This window comes from Vollenhovia emeryi, unplaced genomic scaffold (genome assembly GCF_000949405.1).
Source record: "Vollenhovia emeryi isolate VEMERY1.0 unplaced genomic scaffold, V.emery_V1.0 DF939243.1, whole genome shotgun sequence".
NCBI classification, from domain to species: Eukaryota; Metazoa; Arthropoda; class Insecta; order Hymenoptera; family Formicidae; genus Vollenhovia; species Vollenhovia emeryi.
Window position 1 is genome coordinate 98,960 of NW_011967123.1, and position 18,491 is coordinate 117,450.

Consider the following 18,491-nt stretch of genomic DNA (forward strand, 5'->3'; position numbering starts at 1 on the left):
CTAATATTCACACATGTGTGATAGATCTACTTCTAACAGTGTAGGCATTTCTTGGGCATTAGTTTGGGCATCAGGCCTTGCTGGGGCATTACAAAATAAGATTAAATAAGATAAATAATAAATAAGATAAAATAACACCCACCGGGCATTTGGTCAGCGGTTTCCCCCCCTCGCATCTTTCTTTACGAGATTTATTAGAAATTTCTCGTCCGCGGTTGGACGCGAAAATCCAGGATAGTTTCGCAATGGCAGGATCGATGACTCGCTTTTCCGTACTTATTAAACGCTCGTCCCGCCACCGTCGTACAGCGTGACGACAAAGGATCAACGTTAACCACGACGTACGGCACGACACAACGGGGGTGTCTGCAAACCGCCGTGCCGAAATAACGATGGGTTTTCGTTCCGCCCCGGGCGATTCGAGGGTCCGCGCGGCCGATCCGATTCCGCGTGACGGACGACCGATCGGCCCCGATTCAATTTGACGCGCTTTTGTATGAGTACGAGCTTTGTCCCGCAGGATCTCCATTAATTAACTCTCTGCCGCACAGTTGCCCCCGAACAACTATCCAAATAGTTACTGCTGGCCATACTTTACTATCGCAATCCTGCTAAAAACATGTCAAGTTTCAAGTAAATCGAATCGGCAATTTAAACCAGCTGCCGCTTTATTGACTTGAAAACCCAAACGATATATTAATTGTGAGAATATTATTGAAAGTAGAAATGTGGCGAGTTTGGCGCTGGTTTTTTTTCTGAATCTCTCGAAGGGAAATGGCAACCACCGAGAGTATCCACTTGCCGCACACAGCCCTTTAGGGGTATAGCCTTCCAGATGGGAGGTTTCCTTCGGCAAGGTTATCGGCCTACCGTAGATGAAGTGAAACCAAATGCTTAAAGTACCAGAACGAGAACTGGATAAACAGGCTTTAAGCCGAATTCACGAGAAAGCAGAAGAAGAAGAAGAAAAAGAAGAAATGTAATCTAGATGTGTCAGTCTAGGACTAAATTAGAACTAACAGTTACCACTAGCCACATTTTGCTACCGAAATCTTGCTACTTTGTTCATTTAAAAATCAGCCGAGGTCTTAATTGTTAGATAATATTATTGAACAAAAGAAACGTAATCTAGAGATTGTGTCAATCTAGAATTAAATTAGAAGCAATAATCTACAAATAAAAAGGGGACTATAATTTCTTTTAAACCAACAAACTTTCATTCGAGATGTTATTTTTTTTTAATCGACCATCGAGGCGGCGTAATTGCGGTAGAAGGATTTCAGTAGTTCGCGATATGATGCAGCTACATTTTCGCACCGCGAAAAGTCCAGCGCGAGTTTCGAATCGATGCAACTTGACTAATACACGAACGTAATCGCATCGTCGGCGCGGAAGATTGATGCGGCTGATCGTGAAGGCTTTAGGCAAATCCCCGCGGCGCGCACATAAACGGCGGTTTAAAATCCCCGGGTGTACAGAGTCCGAGCGAACGGGCGAATTAACGCGGAGGGGAGGGAAAAAAAAGGAACGAGTACGCGCGGTTTCGCGTTCGATGCTAGGATAGTTAACGGTACTGTTTTACACTCGCGCACATACTAATTAATTCGAGCACGCTGTTGCGGGAGCGGCCCGTACTCGCGATTATTATCTGCACAATTGCGGTCGCGGTATGTTGGCGTGGGGCGGCGGGGGAGGAGAAGGAGGATCCTCCTAATATTGTCTCGGGATAATTGGATCGGCTCTCGTCGAATCGACGGGAGCGACGGGATATATGGCAGGCTCCGCCGATCGGAATCCCGCTGGAAAATTCCCAAGATGTGGAGCGTTTGGATATGGTCGGAAATTAAGGTCGAAATCAATCCTGCAAATTTACTCTCCGCGGTATTTTTTTTCAAAGAAGCAACGGCGAAGCGGGGAGTCGCGCTCCACGAGAGAGCCGTGTACCGGAAGAGAATTATGACGCGAGAGCGTCGCGGATTTCATTTTCACTTTTTTTTTATTTTTTACCTTTTAATCCTCCACGAGAGAATAGCCGCGCGTAGCGTCGACGATTTTATTCTCTCGCGAAATAATTAAACAGCGAGACGTGAAATCGCGACGCGACTCGAACTATCGAGGCTCTTCGGGCCCGTCATCCGCAATACATTCGCGACGGAAAAGCGTGTCAATAAGCGCTGACAGTGGCACACACTTGGCCCATGAACGAGATTATTGACGGAGTGATCGCGGGACAGGAAGTCTCTCTCTCTCTCTCTCTCTCTACCGTCCCCTTCCCGCTCCCCCTTTATCCGTTCATGACTCTTCGAGGATACGCTGAATAGGATCGCAGTCATTGTCAGAGGTCCTCGAAGCCGCTCGTGGCACCTGTCGTTATCTCTCTGTTATCTCTAGCTCGCTTTATTTCTCCCGAGAGGCCTCTGTCCGTCTCTCCCGATCGACGACTCGTCTGATTTATGAACTCCTCGATTGCGCCGCGACATCGGCGAGATGTACTCGACCACTTCGATCTGTCGTTCGCAAATCCGCGCCGCGCGGAGAAAGAGCTTTCGATACCGCCGCGCCGATCCACGAGTACGCCCGTGGAAATAGGAGTCGAAGTGAGTGAAATGAATCGAGTGCCGTCAGCACCGCGGTCGAGTGCCGGGCTGTATCGCCATTCACGATCGCTCTTCTCGACAATGTTGTATTAATCCACGAATTGTATCGAGCATTGCGATCCTTCGCCGCGAATGAGCCCCGCCGTTCTCCAAGCACATCCCGGCAATATGTACGGAGACCGCGAGTGAAAATTTCGCCGACTCTACTTCTCGTTCGTCCGCTACCTCGCAACGGGTGTCGTCCTTGTCGCTTAAGGGACCGGGTGTCGGGAAAATTTGCAGAATCCCGGAGTTTAACGCGATTCCTGAATTCTCCACCGTTTTTCTGAATAAAGGAATTAACTTTTTTTTTTCGCGGCGCGTCTGTCATCGACCGTCGAGTAGCGCTGTCACCGCCAATCTCGCGGCTGTCACCTGGTCCGGACGATTCGCGGGACTCTCCGCGGTGGCAATTGCGCGAATATCGGATAGAGAAGGGGAAGGGGGGGGGAATCGGACGATGGTGCTTGAAGCTGTCGCACGCATATGCGCGACAACGACTTAAACAATATCATCCCCGACAATATCACCCACCGGATGAGACAGTATGCGAGAGGGCCGGTGTTTCATGAAACATTTTTCCCTCGGTGATTCGCGCGGGTGATAAATAAAAATGCAGGGTGAAAAATGGCGGAAGAGAGGCTGGACCCGCGGCGCCGTGGGACGCGAGATAATCGCAAATGAATTTAGTATGAAATTTAAATGAATCGGAACGCGATTTATAATTTATTTGCACAATAGTGGCAATACTGTCACGTATTCATTGAATTCCACATTATAGAAATTTACTGCGCGTTGTTTTATACCTGGTGGAATTTTATTTTATGACAATTGTTACCGCATCGCTGAAGACTGCTCAAAGCGTAGCCGAAACGTCCGACTGAGCTACGCATTCTAGTAGTCATTAAGGACCGATGTAACGTTAACTTACGCACCGTCGACCGCGTCGAACTCTCAAAGCCCCCTTTTACTTGTCACCTGTTAATTTCGCGTTCATTATCGCGGGTCCCTTGTTATACTATCCAATTATTTTATAATACAATAAGCATATCACCTATAACGACACCATTGTAGAGAGGGAATGCGCGTGTCCGGGAGTCGAGATGCGAACTGTTCGGAATGGCCTAAACTTGACGCTTTATTTCCCTCTATTAGACTTCTTGTATTAGGCTTAAAGCCTGTTTTATCCAGTTCGTTCTGGTACTTTGAGCATTTGGTTTCACTTCATCTTCGGTAGGCTAACCTTGCCGAAGGAAACCTCCAATCTGGAGGGCTGTGCCATAGTGTAACTGGTACGCCCACTCTGTCATTCGTTTTGCTTTGCGTCGATTCTTTCTGCGCATCCGCCATTATTTTGGTGGAGCCAATGAGACGGCTGTTGTATGTGTGGTGGTGTGAAAGCAGTGCGATAGGATTTTATATCGAAATAATGGCGGAATACCACGTGATCGGAACCGAAACGATCAACGGACCGACAGAGAGTGGGCATACTAGTTAAACTATGGATATATCATCCCTAAAGGGGTATGTGTGGCAGGATACTCTCGGTGGTTCGGGAGATTCCGAAAGAATCAGCGGTATCCGTGGATTTAAACTCGGATCTTTTCGCTCATTCGTTTATACTGAGGGCCAGTTTCCCAAACGTCGGTTAACTGTCTAGGGTTCAGTCGACTCCCTATCTTTTTGCATCTTATTGTTTAAGAAGAGACAGAGAATCAATTAACCCTCGGCTAGCAGTTAACCGATGTTTGTGAAACTGGCCCTAAAGCAGCGCACATTTCTCTGCGCCACACTCGCCACCTTTTACTAGACTTGCAGTTTTTAATCAACAAGAAACGCGTGCTCTCGTCTTGCTTTCGCCTCTCTCATTGTCGCACGCGTTTGACGAGCTCTTTGGCACTTGGAAATATGCGACCGACACCTCGATCCCAATCACTTCCTGCCGTAAATATCAGCCGCGAGACATTGACGTTGCTTTACGGCAACAATTGTCGCGCTGCCGAATGTGTTACCGCTTTCCGGTACTATTGAAAATTAATGCGAGTGTTGCGGTGCGTGCACGTGCACTAATTAGCGGTGCACTGACGCGAGCGCTTTATTCGCGATTCGGCCGTACACGCCTATACCCCGGAAGAACCGCGAAACCGAAAGTGCTCGTGAATGCATTCCAATGACAGTTAATTAGTTATGTTTTTGCGCCCCCGTTTTGCACCATTGTACCTCTATCTCGTTTATCTTTGTTCGCGGCGTGTTAGTACACTCATTTGCGGGCTGCCCTTTCGTACACGCCATTCACTCTCAGTCCTCTCCCTCGCCTTAATTTCATTAGCGCTCAATAACGACGCGGAACAAAAGATTTTGCATTCGCCGACGAAAAATGTGCCGTTGTTAATTTTACCCGACGTAACGTCGCTTCCGTGCCGCTCATGCGCGCATTTCTCGCTTGATCCTTTCTTTCTAAGTGTACAGAGAATATTTTGCATAGTCATCCGCGGTATTCATCCGCGAATATTCTTCTCGATCTCAATTTACCTCGTAAGAAATAGTCAACGCTCGGTTTTTATGCGTGTAACGAAATTTGTTTATACTTGGAAAAACGTTTCAGGGACATTTCGTCGCTGTGCAATCTTATTAACGTGCCCCGACGGGTGACGATATTAATCCTGAATTAGCATGGCTGATTGGCATTTCTTTAATTACAGCGCAAACGTGTCTCTTGCGTGAAAATAAATGTCGAATTTTTAATTCTACATTAAGCAGATATGTCCTCGGTAATTAACTTGTTCATTAATTAACTTGTTAATTAATTAACTCGTAGGATTATTCGTGCGATACATTGTCGACTTCCGCGCTGAAAAAGAGGAAAAAGATTGTCTCGAGCACTCGTCGGCTTTTTCCCGTCCATTCGCGTCTATGCATTATTCGAGTGTTATATCGGGCAAATGTAAAAGCGCCGAGAGGACGAAGCCGGCGTAGTAGAGTTGAAAGTGGAAAATTAATATCCTCGGATGATCTATTGTTTCATTTTACGGTTTATTCGTTTCGCCGCCGACTTCTTATTGTCGCGCGAGTAAATTCAGTTCGCAATTCTTTCAGCTGGCCGCTTGGCGAATATAATCTTCCCGCTGAAAATTATATTTCATAATTTCGATTATTTGTCCGTTTTCGAATTATTTATAAACCAAGTTAACTTTTCAGTGGCTGTTTCTTCTTGAGGCGAGGTTTTACATAAGTTGGTATTTTAATTCTCCGTCAAGTTACATCGCAAAAAGGAATTCGAAAAAGAGTCTACTTTTGTTTACGATACACGTCCGAGTACAGGCCGTATCTTTCTCGCGAATAAATCATATTAAAGTTACGATTATATGTCAGCGATGGCGCCGTGTCGGTTCCCGGCGAAATTTACGAACTTGCGAAAGAAGAAAATTGCGAACGGTGCAGCTGGGACGATTACGAGCTAGCTGGGCCGCATCTTCCGCTTGAAAATTCGTGCTCGCTGTTGCGACAAAAATTGCCCATTTTTATAGGATCCGTCTCGTCTCAAGAATTGAATTTTTACATATTTTACAGCGATCATAAAAGTGAAGAGCTGTACTTGTACAGTGCTACCGCAAAATATGGCACCTTAAAAAAGTCTTCAAGCAATTCTATATAAAATATATAGATGTAAAAGTTTTTTTTCTTCAGGTCTGTCACAGTAAACTATTACAGATAATTCAATTTTACGTTTATAGCAATTGCTGAATATGTCCAATATATTAAAACCCTGAATATCGCTTTACATTACCTTATTAATTATTATACAGCAAACTAAGTATTAATTATTAGAACCTTATTGTCTCGTAAGATCCACTGGTCTTTTCGACCTCTGCTTCTTTCTTCGCATATTAAACTCTCTTTCTTTGTCCCCTCCCGAGTACACTGGAGTTTCTAAGACTGCGTGGGAACTTTATAAAAGTTAAAATTAAGACTCTTAAAATTTACGGGCGTATTTTGTCGCAGTAGAAGCGGCAAATGTCATGCGTGCTTGTTATTAAAGTTGTCAAAAGATAGTGTATTTGGTACAACGGCGCGGGCAGCGAACACGGCGTTGCGTCGTAAAGTCCATTCATCAAACTTCGTGAGCAAAACACTCCTAGGGGATGCTTATACATGAGAGGAGGAGGCGGCATTACACGGCCGAAGTTTGCCAAATTTGCCTTGCTCTCGGTGGCTTATTGTCACCGCAGAATTTGCATCGTCCTCTCCTATATCTACCGCGTTACCTTCTTCAATTATCAGGTCGTTTCATATGCAATATGGCCTTCTTTTCCCCATGAAACATCGGCACTGCACGAATTCGCCAGCAAAAGTACAACAGAATAGCAAATGCACTGAATTTCACGAGATGGCGCAAGGAAAAGAAATAGTATAAGAAATATCGATACGAGTACTTAAGGGACGCGATAAGAAGAATTTTAATGCAATATATATATAAATATATAAGTATATATAATATCTTATTTATATATATATATCTTATTTAACGTCCGGTGTTTTTAAGTTTCAAGGGGTCGTCGCGCTCTTTTCATTAAATTGACAAAACATTTTGCAAGAGGGGGATACATTTTAATACGGATCGAGACTTGGACGAGATCTTTTTTTGCGCGCACTTATGGTAATCGTCGGATTACACTCGACAGACTGCGCGCTTTGAGCGCACGGGAATTTGGCGATTAGTTCGATGAAATATACGATCGATTTTTCAAAGGATAATCCCCGCGGTGGGGTGGGCGGGCCGTGCGGCGTCGCGATAATTCAGTCGAAACTCACGTTGTCTCCCCGATCGCGGACCATTAATATCGTGAACGCGCTTTAAAATGCTTTCGCGCGTAATTCTATACGCCACGCCGATCTCTCTCTCTCTCGCTTCGCGATGTTCATTACCGATTGGCTACGTAATGAATGCGAGACGACGTTGAAGGCGCGATATTAATGACGTGCGCGCGCGCGCGCGCGCGGATGCGGTTACTCTCGCGAAATTAGATGCGCCTGAATGCACGTGGATGCAACTGCACGGGGTAAATTGTATCGTGCGGGCTAATTGTGGATGCATCGATAAATGATCTGTGTTAAATGTCAAGTGAGACGCGATAGCTCTCGCGCCGCGAGAGCTTGAATTGGGTCACCAAGAAATGGGGAAAGGGGAGAGATTTGCGACCGTTGGCGCTGTTATTGCTGCACACGCACAAGAGAACAAACTCGAGATTACCGTTCGTAATATAATCGTTTCCCCACCCTCTCGTATTGTTTTAATTTTCCCCGTCTGTTTTTCAGCCTTCCGTACTATCACTCGCGGCTGAATGCATTTCGACGGGTTTCCGCGCATCTCTCGCTTCGCTCCCGAGGAATCTCCCTCGAAGCGCGGGAGAATTCTTTCGACGAGAGCCGACGCCGATGATTACCGTCTACGTCTTGTCTGTTTCGACCTCGCGTCGACCCCCAAGGATTATCGACATGCAGACGAATGCGTTAAATTAAGGCGGACAGTGAGAAAACTCCGGGCGGGCGCGCGCGCGCGCGCTCCCAGCGAGATACGCTCGCTCGTTTGAAACTAAACGGACGCCTGGCTCCATTTTATCCGCGAGCCGAGCCGTAACTATCAATTTACCTATTTGTCCGGACGCCTATTCGCCCATTAATCTCCGTCGGTTGTCCAACGGCCGCTAAATTGCCCGTGTATGCGCGCGCGGCTGATTCCCTCTTTCTTCATTTGTCCGCCAGACACGGGACCGGTCTCCATTTCTAACGTATCGCTGGCGAACGCAACGTTTTTGCAACCAACAGGGTGGGATTTAATTAATGGAAGCGCGTAGTTTTTCATCGATTCCTTTAAAATATGAATACAGAGAGAGGGGGTTTTCGAACAAAAAAAAACGAGACCATCAAGCGCACGTAACGTGGAAAAACCCCCAGCTCTTACTTCGTTGCACAGTCTCTCATACGTTGGTCCGTATATATTTATTTCAATTTGTATCTCAAAGAAGAATATCGCAAACGTTACTTTAAAGCATCGCGCGCCGTATCTACCTTGGCACGTGGGTTTACTCATTTTTTTTCTCGCTTCCCCGCGCAATTACGTCTTCGCATTTCTTCTCGATTCTCCCGCGGAAGTCTATTATTCTGGTATATTGCAAAAACATGTACGCCGGACCACGCGAAGACGACGTGTGTGTCGCTCGCCGAGGAAAGAGAAAGAGAGAGAGAGAGAGAAAGAGAGAGAGAGAGAGAGACGATCCGCGCTTGAGAACACGACGGAAGGAAGGGGTGATCGATAGCGAATTCGCAGGGAGATGATACGCTCACCGCCACTGCGTGTCGCCCGTGTATGCGCACCCGGTCGATTCCTCTTTCTTCATTTGTCCGCCCGACACGAGACCGTTCTCCACTTCTAAAGGCCTGTGTCCACGATACTAGAACGTGGTCCAAGCTCTAGTTTCGAGAAATGCGTAGCCAATCAACTCGCGGCTGTTCCATAATGCGCTGCAAGCTGATTGGCTAGGCATTTCTCGAAACTGGAACTTGGACCAATGTATAGCGCCGTGGACGCAGGCCCTAACGTACCTATCGCTGGCGAACGCAACATTCTTTCACCTTTACCACCAACGGGGTGGGATTTAATTAACGGAAGCGCGTAGTTTCTTATCGGGTTGTTTAAATATTAATGCCGAGAGAGAGGGGGTTTTCATGGCTGCCGTTCGCGGCTCCGCCGTCACGTGTACTCGGAACGACCGCGTCTTTTAATCCCGCGAAAGACACCCCCTATCCCGCCCCCGGTAACCTCTCATCTCGCGAGGGCGAGCTATTCGGGTCACGACCGACGTTAATTTCGCTGTCACGCGGCGTACCGGCGGCCATAAAATTACAATGGAATCCGCGGCTTCGAACTTGCCGCGGGGGTCGCGAAAATCTCACGGGACCCGAGACCGGAACCGTGGGTGACGCGGGGTAACTTCGAAACATCCCACGTACGCGGAAATCTAACGTTGAAATTTAGAGCGTATTCAGAGTCCGCGCGCGCCAACTCTTACAACTATTCTATATATTCTCTATACTCCGAAATTCCAAGTTCGGCACTTGCAGACGGAGCCGTAGCCCGCGCCGTTCCGTACATATTCGCGAGCTGCCCCGGCGAAAGTTGGCGCGCGCATTTTCGCCGCGCGTTCGAGAGGCTCGGGGAGGCCGCGCGCCGCTCCGCGAGGTTGTACAAGTGCCGCGCCGCGGCGGGGAATCGCGCGAGTTGCATCGGAAATGTTGATTCGCCCGCTGGAAAGTTCCGCGTCGATACATCGATCAGTGTCGAATCGGTTCGCCCAATTAAGCGATATGTTCATCGTTTTAATAAAACAGGCACGTAAACGGCGAGCGATGATGCGCCGCGGCGATACGCGTAATCATCATCGTCGATGTTACCGGGCCCCGTTTCCCATTTCCGATATTACCCGCGGGCGGCCGTTAATAATGTAAATTGTCGTGGCCGGCTTTCTGTCGACGTAAATCGCGCGCATTGACGCGAATCAGATCGCTCCATCAAAAGTTGCGCGAGAGTTAATGCCGGGGATCGTTACAGAGTTAATGCCGACATACGCATGTACGGCATTAAATAAATGACACAATTATAAATGATTAGGATAGATTTGCATACGGAAAATTTATTTCGCGCAGCTAACGTGATAAAATCAGGATCGTGTTTTTAATAAATTTTTTATAATTTCAATAATAACGAGATGAAACGTTTGCGGAAGCGAATAAACAAAGTCGAGGAAAATAGCATTTTTACCGACGACGAGACGAAAAATTAAATTATTTGCCAATTATTGAGGCTAAGCGGAGACTTTTTAAGTAGAAAAATTAAAACGCAGGCTCGGCAAACGTGTACAACGATGTAATTAAATATTTAAAGCTTTTCTCGCGGAATTACGACATATTTTATGGAGTTTATTTATAAATTGCGCATAGAAATATTTATGAAATAAAACTTTGCGCTGGCGCCCGCGAGCACAACGCAAGAACTTTTTCTGTTACGAGTTTTTCTACACTAAACAAAAATTTTTCGCTACCATAGCTAATCATGATTTGCTGAAAATACGTTGCTGCATTAACTATGGTATACATTTCTAAACCGCGGCAAACAGTTTGCTGTCGCACCTAAGACAATGGGCACAGTAGCACAATATTAGCTGTCGCGGCTAAATATTAGCTGTCCATATTTTGCAACTGAAATTTAATTACCACGTGCGGTTTTTAACTAGGACAGCATTTTTTCCCGTGTATATCGAATAAATAAACACATGTACGCAGACATCGAATAAATAAGGGAGGAACTTGTGGCGAAACACAAACAGAAATTCCGTGCGGGGAGCGCACTGTAATTATGCAGTCGTTGTTGCAGAAATAACTTGGCGGTCGCCATTGCGCGAAATGATTAATTCCGCTCGTATATATGCCAAAGATCTTAAAGTCTTGACACGAATTCTCCAGAAGTTGGCGGTGACGACGCGACCTTAGAGAGAAGGGGGGGGGGAATACTTTTAATTAATTTATGCCACTGCTTTTTATTAACTTATGCCGAGTACTCGCGTTATTTCGTGCATCTGGAGTATTTTCCAACGATGAAAAAGAAAAGGGAGAGAGGATCCATCTCTAGGAGTCGCGAAACTTTTCGTATCTTCCGCGCGCCGAACTCGCGGCGGCCGCGAGAAACTTGAGGCTTGTTTTACTTGCGACCTCGTGTAAATAGCAGCAAGCTCGCCGAAAGGGAGACTGTAGTTTCGTGTGGACGAAGCATAATTGCCTGAGGTAGACGGCTTAAAAGAGAAGAATTGTGACAGCGAATAAAGCAGGGCTAAAAGACTTTTGCTTTTAGCGAGATGTAATTGTTTCCAAAATACATTTACAAATACAAGATGAATAAGTAGTTTATAAATAATATTATAAGTTATGTGATACGATATTCTTTGGTAAGACCGGGGAAGAGCGTAAAGAGTCAGACAAACCAGACTGAAAGTTAAATCCTTTTTGAGATAACATTTGAGATTGAAATTAAGCGAGACAACTAATATAAAAATATTCTTAAATGTCGCCAGCGGTAATCAACAACGTCAGTGTTTTCTTGACTATACCCGGAATTTTTAATAATACAGGAATTTATTGCGAAAAATATTATCTCAGCCAGGGTTTGGACCTGGACTTCTCTACACTCTAGGCGGGTCTCTCACCAATTCGACCACTGAGGCATGTAAACTTTCTGTATTATTAAATGTGCCAGATATGGTCAAGAAAACACTGACGCTGTTAAGGAGATTCTAAAGCCGCCTGTTTTAATTAACTAATTAATTAACTTTATAGAAATGCAAAACTCTTTTACGGAATTAAAGTACGCAGCAAAATCTAGACTATGCTGGTCGACTTTATATAAAAAATGAAACAAAATTAGAAATCGTACTAATTTTTAGTACACTTGGATACACTTTTGGCGACAATATTTGCTTCATACAAGAATTTCATAATAAATTGTGCAAAGTGAGACCAGCATACTCTAGGGACAACATGTAAGAGCCATATCGTGCAATTAGAACTAAGATTAAGAGCCTAGAAAAAAAGATTACTTCTAATAAACGCAAGTCCAGAAGAAGAGAAAAAGAGCAGCGTGGCGTGTAGAAATAGTTGCAGGCTTTTTCGAGAGAGAGATTGCTGCCAAACATGACATTGTCAGTAAAGCCATGGTGTTGACGATGCTAGAATTCGATCCAAAATCTCGGTCTGAGCAATGCGTAGCTAATAAAATTGCTGCGCTTTTTCGTAAGAGTTGCAAATTGATTGGCTATAAAGTTCTCGGACCGAGTAGAAGTTGGAATTAAAAATGTCGATAATTGACGTTTTTAATTCCGTCTCCTAGATTATCGACACTGATCGAGCTCGCGGCAGCTGACAATTGTTAAATCGGGACACAATTAAAAACATACACTTGAACAAGATGAGACAGTTTTGCAAAGAAAGGACATAAATTTAATATTCTGTCGCTTTAATATAAATTGTTACATACAAGGTTAAAGTTAAAAGGTCGTTTCGTTATTACGCAATGCATAAATGAAGATGCGTACAAATTACTATTAATAACTACGTATTGCTGTGTCACAGTAACAATTACCGTCGTAATGTAAATTCAAATAGACAAATGGTCATATTACTGTTTGGCTAATTCGATATTATCCCGATCGTTGATCGAACTTATCATTAATGTTATTGACACGCAGCCCTGAAATATTGCGAGGGGGGGTGCGTTTCTATCGCTTCTCTGCGTGGCGATCGCGTGTCTCCAGGTAATCAGTAATAGGCAAATACTTGAGCCATGTGGGCACAATCGATCAGCGGAGTTTATTTAGCGTTTATCGGAGCCGGCGCGGCGGATCGTCTTGGCGGGCGCTGCGTAAATATTTACCGTTTATGTCGCCGCGTTTGTCCCCCGCGTCGCCGGATCGATCGATCGATCTCTCTCACGCGGGAATATTCCCTTCGTTTTTCTTGCAGCCTGAGATCCCGCAAGCCTAGCGGCCTGGATACGGGCGGGGTTCGACTGGAGTTGAGTAAGGCCCTCGATCTCTGGGCCAGGAATTCGAAGCTCACCTTCCAGGAGATTAATAGCGATCGCGCCGACATTCTGGTCTATTTCCACCGGTGAGTTTAATTCACATTGAAATTCAATCGGTACAAGCTCTACTCATCCCGGCGTGCGTTATAGATATGTGTTTCGTACGATTCCGAGCGATTGAAACTGTTTTAACGCCAAGAACGTTAATTTCCAACAAATACTTTGCTATTGAATTGGAATTAATTAAAATGATGTAATTATTAGCGTATGATGATGCAAATTAATAAAATCGACGGGTTTCGGTATTTACGGTGACGGAAATTCGGACCGGGCGCCCGGGCTCCAGCCGGAACTTTTGGAGATTCCAGCTGCAGGCCACGTCGACGTTTCGAAATTACCTGCACCGCATGTGTGATGTAATAATAACGTCACGTAACCGTGTAAAATCGCAAACTGGCGATGGACGTTAACTTCGATGGCGACTGACGATTTTGTTCGGCAGAACGCCAGATAATATTCGCCGCGCGTTTGTTCAGGGGTTATCACGGGGACGGATACCCGTTCGATGGCAAAGGTCAAATCCTGGCGCACGCGTTCTTCCCGGGCAAGGATCGCGGCGGAGATGCTCACTTCGACGAGGAGGAAATATGGTTGCTGCAGGACGAGAGCCACGAGGAGGGTAAGTGGATTTTTTCGCATTCGGGAGTGTTCACGTGTCAAAGTTCAGATCTCTCGCGCGAACGATCGGCACTCGGTTGAAATACCGAAGTTATGAGCGATGGGAAAAGGAAGAGAAAGAGAGAGAGAGAGGGGGAGAACGAATTAGAGTTATTTTTTATAAATAAGCACAATACTATTTATTTCAAATAGAGTAGACCAGTATCGTTATGATACAAATTAAATAAGAAACTAATAAGAATATTCTTCAATGTCGCCAGCAGTAATTGACAACGTCAGTGTTTTTTTGACCGTATCTGGTATTTTTTATATCACATGCCTCAGTGGTCGAATTGGTGAGACGCCCGCCTAGAGTGTAGGGAAGTTCATGTTCAAACCCTGAGGTAATATTTTTCGCAACAAATTTTCTGTATTATCAAAAATGCCAGACATGATCGAGAAAACACTTACGTTGTTAAATGAGAAACTTTACAATATGGAGAGGGGGGAGGGTTATTGTATCGAATGCTAAGCATTTAAAAATAATTAGAAATCGTTTATCGATTTAAAACACCTGAATTCGCTGACGATGATTGAAAGTAACGGCGCGCAGGACAGGTGGAAACCGGTATATGAATTCACATATTAAATTAAAATTATCGCGCTACCTACGATACATCTTGGTCGGACATAAAATTTGGCTACTTATTTCAATTTCAACTAATAATAGTATTCTTCAATGTCGCCAGCAGTAATTAACAAAGTCAATGTTTTCTTGACCATACCTGGTATTTTTAATAATACAGAAAATTTACATACCTCAGTGATCGAATTGGTGAGACGCCCGTCTGGAGCGTAGAGAAGTCCAGGTTCAAATCGTGGCTGAGGTAATATCTTTCGCAATAAATTTTCTGTATTACTAAAAATGCCAGATATGGACAAGAAAACACCGACGTTGTTATATCAATTTCTTTATAACGAGTGAACTGTTCACTTTCGTTTCCTTCGGATTGTCCAAAAGGCTTCGAGAGATCGAACTCTTCGATTGTTACAAATTGGTCAAGCATCGGTCCGGCTAATTGTACATATCTGTACGAATATTCTTGAGGTTCGAGCGTGTCTCCTCTACCAGGTCGTGGACTTTCGCAAAGTTATCCAAGCCATTTGCGTTTTGTGGCGCGCCAACTCGGTCGTCCGATACAAGGCGCGGTCACACCTGTGAAAAAAGCGGCTCCGGATGACTCGGGAAAGTCCTCTCGATTCTATCGGGAGATAGGACGTTATATAGCCGGGCTGATATAAAACGCCGGATGGCACATAAAGGTATTCACGAGCAGCGTGTGCAGGCGAAGAATTGTTTGCGAACTTCCTCTATCGACTCTTTCAACGTCGTCCTTTTTTCCCTTTCCTTTAATGCGCAGTAAGGACGGCTTTGTCTCGAACTTTTCAAATATTGTCACGCGCATGATACATTTGACAACATTAATTATTACAGCGCAACACATTCCGGCCTTTTATTGCCCTCCTTTTAACGCAACGAAATTTTGAATTCCAAATATTTTCAATTTATTATACATTACCAAATGTATGTTCGAGAATTAAACGGACGATTGTTTAATTATTTTTACTCGCCTCTTTTGATACGAATAAAAATTTCTCTCTATGCAGAATTGCAACCTTTTTATTGCAGATGATCGAAAAATTTAATATGAATTTTCCAAAATAAAATCATAAAGAATTTTTTTTTCAATTGTTCAAGGCAGACTGTTTCATTTCTCGCATTTTCAAAAAATGCTTACACGTAACATGCGTGCTGGAACAATAGATACAAATAATGTTATAATTATACAATACCAAAGATATTAGATTTCTCGAATACAAGAACAGTCTTTCCTCCTCCTCCACGGGTCGAACGCTTCAGCTCATTATCCTCTTTGGTCGCGCTCCGGTGTGTCAATTGAAGTGAGTTATCGACAATCCCTGACGAAAGTTAGCAGGAAAGTGCAGACCCAGACAGAGACAGACAACCTGTTGGAATGATTAACGGTGTTTCCTTAACGGGTCGGCGTCGCGCATGCATTTAATTAGCGCACAATCGAGGCGACGTGACGATGCTGCTGACGAAGGTGGAGAGAAGAGAGAAAGAGAGAGGAGAGGGAGAGAGAAAGGGAGACAGCGAGAGCCGATTTCTCTCGGCACGAGTCGCGAGGATTCATCCACCGCGTCCCTCGTGCTTCCATCAAGATTGCTTAATTGCGTAATTCGCGTCGCGAATCACCCCCGTGATTACGATCCCGTAATTGCAACAGTTAGCCAAGCGATGTGCATAGCGCAATAGTTAAAGCTGCCGACTGTCAACGCGCCGTAACCTATTGCACTCGCTTTCATACTCCCCGTAGCATATCCCGCATACACCGGCGAATACTTTCTCATTTACAGTTGAAATATGGCCTTTCTATATTTCAGCGGCTTATGTTACATTTAATAAGTACGCTACGTGACATCGTTTAATAAATCTTCATTACGTACGTAATGCATGTAGCTGCTGAAATGTTAATAACGTTATTTAAAAGTCGTATATTATTTTATAAGTTGGATTTCGTCGATGGTTATTGTATTTTTTTTTTATTTGTATATACAAATATTATTCATATCCTGGCCGAGGTGATGTTTTCCGCGATGAATTCTTTACAGTGAGTTTTAAACAGAGTGCGTATTAGCATGAAAAATTAAAAAATTTCTTATTTATTTACGTATGTGGATTTACTGCTGCAAGAAACAGGGGACTGCGTTTTAAAACCGATAAACAATTGACGCGCATTTAATTAAATTTAGAAAAAGCATAGAAAATTCACACAGATCTATCGTTAAGCAACGAAGCTTCGACCGAAAAATGAAATAATATAATTATTTGTATTTTAATTACACGTAGAATATATTCCAGATGTGTCTGAAAAATTGTATCATAAGGACATTACATTTTGCGGGATATCTGTTGTTAAACGTTGTGGAATTTTAATTTAGCAATCTTCTTCTCGTATTTGTTGGCAGATAATTATACGTGTCGGATTAATACGCATTAATTAATTAACACGGGGCTTTAAAGAGCTCGATTTATAGTCCCGTGTTAAAATGGGAACTTTTGTTCTTGCCCGTAACCGTTTAATTATTTCTCATTTCCGCTGAGTAAGTTTTATTCCGTTGATTTATTACCGGGAAGAGTAATTAGCAGAGAATAATTAGAGACAATTTGTATACGCGGTTGACAATTTATCGCGGCGGGGAAGACGGCGTGAGGTATTTCAGCCGATAAGCCCTCGTCCCCGTACAAATCGAGCGCCGCAACTAAAGTCCGTCATGGACATTTCTGCATCGTCGTTGCAGCGCTCTGCATAATGCATTTCCGTATTTTCTTCGCGCGCCGTACTCTCTACCTACCACACCTTAGGGGGCTTCGAGCAACGCGGAATGAACATCGCGGAATACAATTCGAAGTAGCAGCTTTTTCGCCCCTCCGACAAGAACTAATTTGCTCGAGCAAATCCGCTTTGCAAAAATAAAACTGCTGCAACGCGAGAAGTTGGCTGCAACGAAGAATGAGAAGTCTCGGGAGTCCCGACTTTCGTAGTTTACAAATGCGTGATTTGTAAGAATGCGTAGCCTTGGAGCTTATAACTTTTGTAATTTTGCATTGCATCTGCCCACGGTGCTGATGTGTTTTTGATAACGCATATCCGAAAATTATCGGGGTTTTACACTTCGGTTAATTTTAAACGGGGATTCCCGCGAACGGAATTTTACGGGAGAATTTCGACGAAATTTTGACTACGGTAAGATCGGCGGCAAAAAGCAGAAACAGCCCCGGAGATCGAATAGAGATATGTGACCGCGAGCGCGCGAGCCTCCTCACATCTTTCGGCATGAAAGAAAAGCGTTTTTGATTGAAAAGTTTTCGTAGCTTTATCTAAACGCAAATTTTTCCCTCGTTAACGGAGATTCCCTCGGTCGGACACTTGAAACTCTCGCGTTAACTTGCGCGTTAAGCGCTTAACGCGGTTAAAGTTCATTTTACGTGGTCTCGTGGCCACGGGAATTTTCTCGGGGCATTTTCCCTCGGCGAAACTTTAATCGAAACTCTTAATAACAACATCGTTGGCCTTATCGCCGGCGGTGATAGCAGCGCGTCCGACCCCTTCTGTAATCCCCGCCGCGTCTGGCAAACGCGGCACCTCGCACCTCCCAAAGCCGCGGTCTAATTTTCCCGTCCCGTCAGAGCGAGGTTGATTTAATCATCGTCACGTCCTCGCTATTAATTAGCTGTATTAATTAATCGGACTATTGTTTCGCTATCGGAAGTCAGGCTCGCTTCGGTGCGATTACATCGGTAGATTATTATTTGGGTCCCCCAACGCCCGGGTGCCCCGGCCCTCCAACTCCAATTGGCGTCGTTAATATTGCGCCGACTTAGTTCTCCAGCGTGACCGACCGCATTCATAGTGCACATTAGCATAATTATGATCGTATGTTGCTGCGACGCCGCCACAGCTCTCTCTCTCTCTCTCTCTCTC

General features: G+C 44.6%; 1 protein-coding gene across 2 annotated transcripts in view; it reads left to right on the forward strand.

The window, feature by feature from the left end:
• Positions 1-18,491, forward strand: part of LOC105560045 (matrix metalloproteinase-14-like) — a 134,236-nt gene that overhangs the window by 76,990 nt on the left and 38,755 nt on the right. For both annotated transcript variants that reach the window (XM_012008790.1, XM_012008791.1), the window contains 2 exons: positions 13,206-13,352; positions 13,803-13,945. In XM_012008790.1, coding sequence (XP_011864180.1) covers positions 13,206-13,352; positions 13,803-13,945 — 290 coding nt within the window. The remainder of the gene's footprint in view (positions 1-13,205; positions 13,353-13,802; positions 13,946-18,491) is intronic.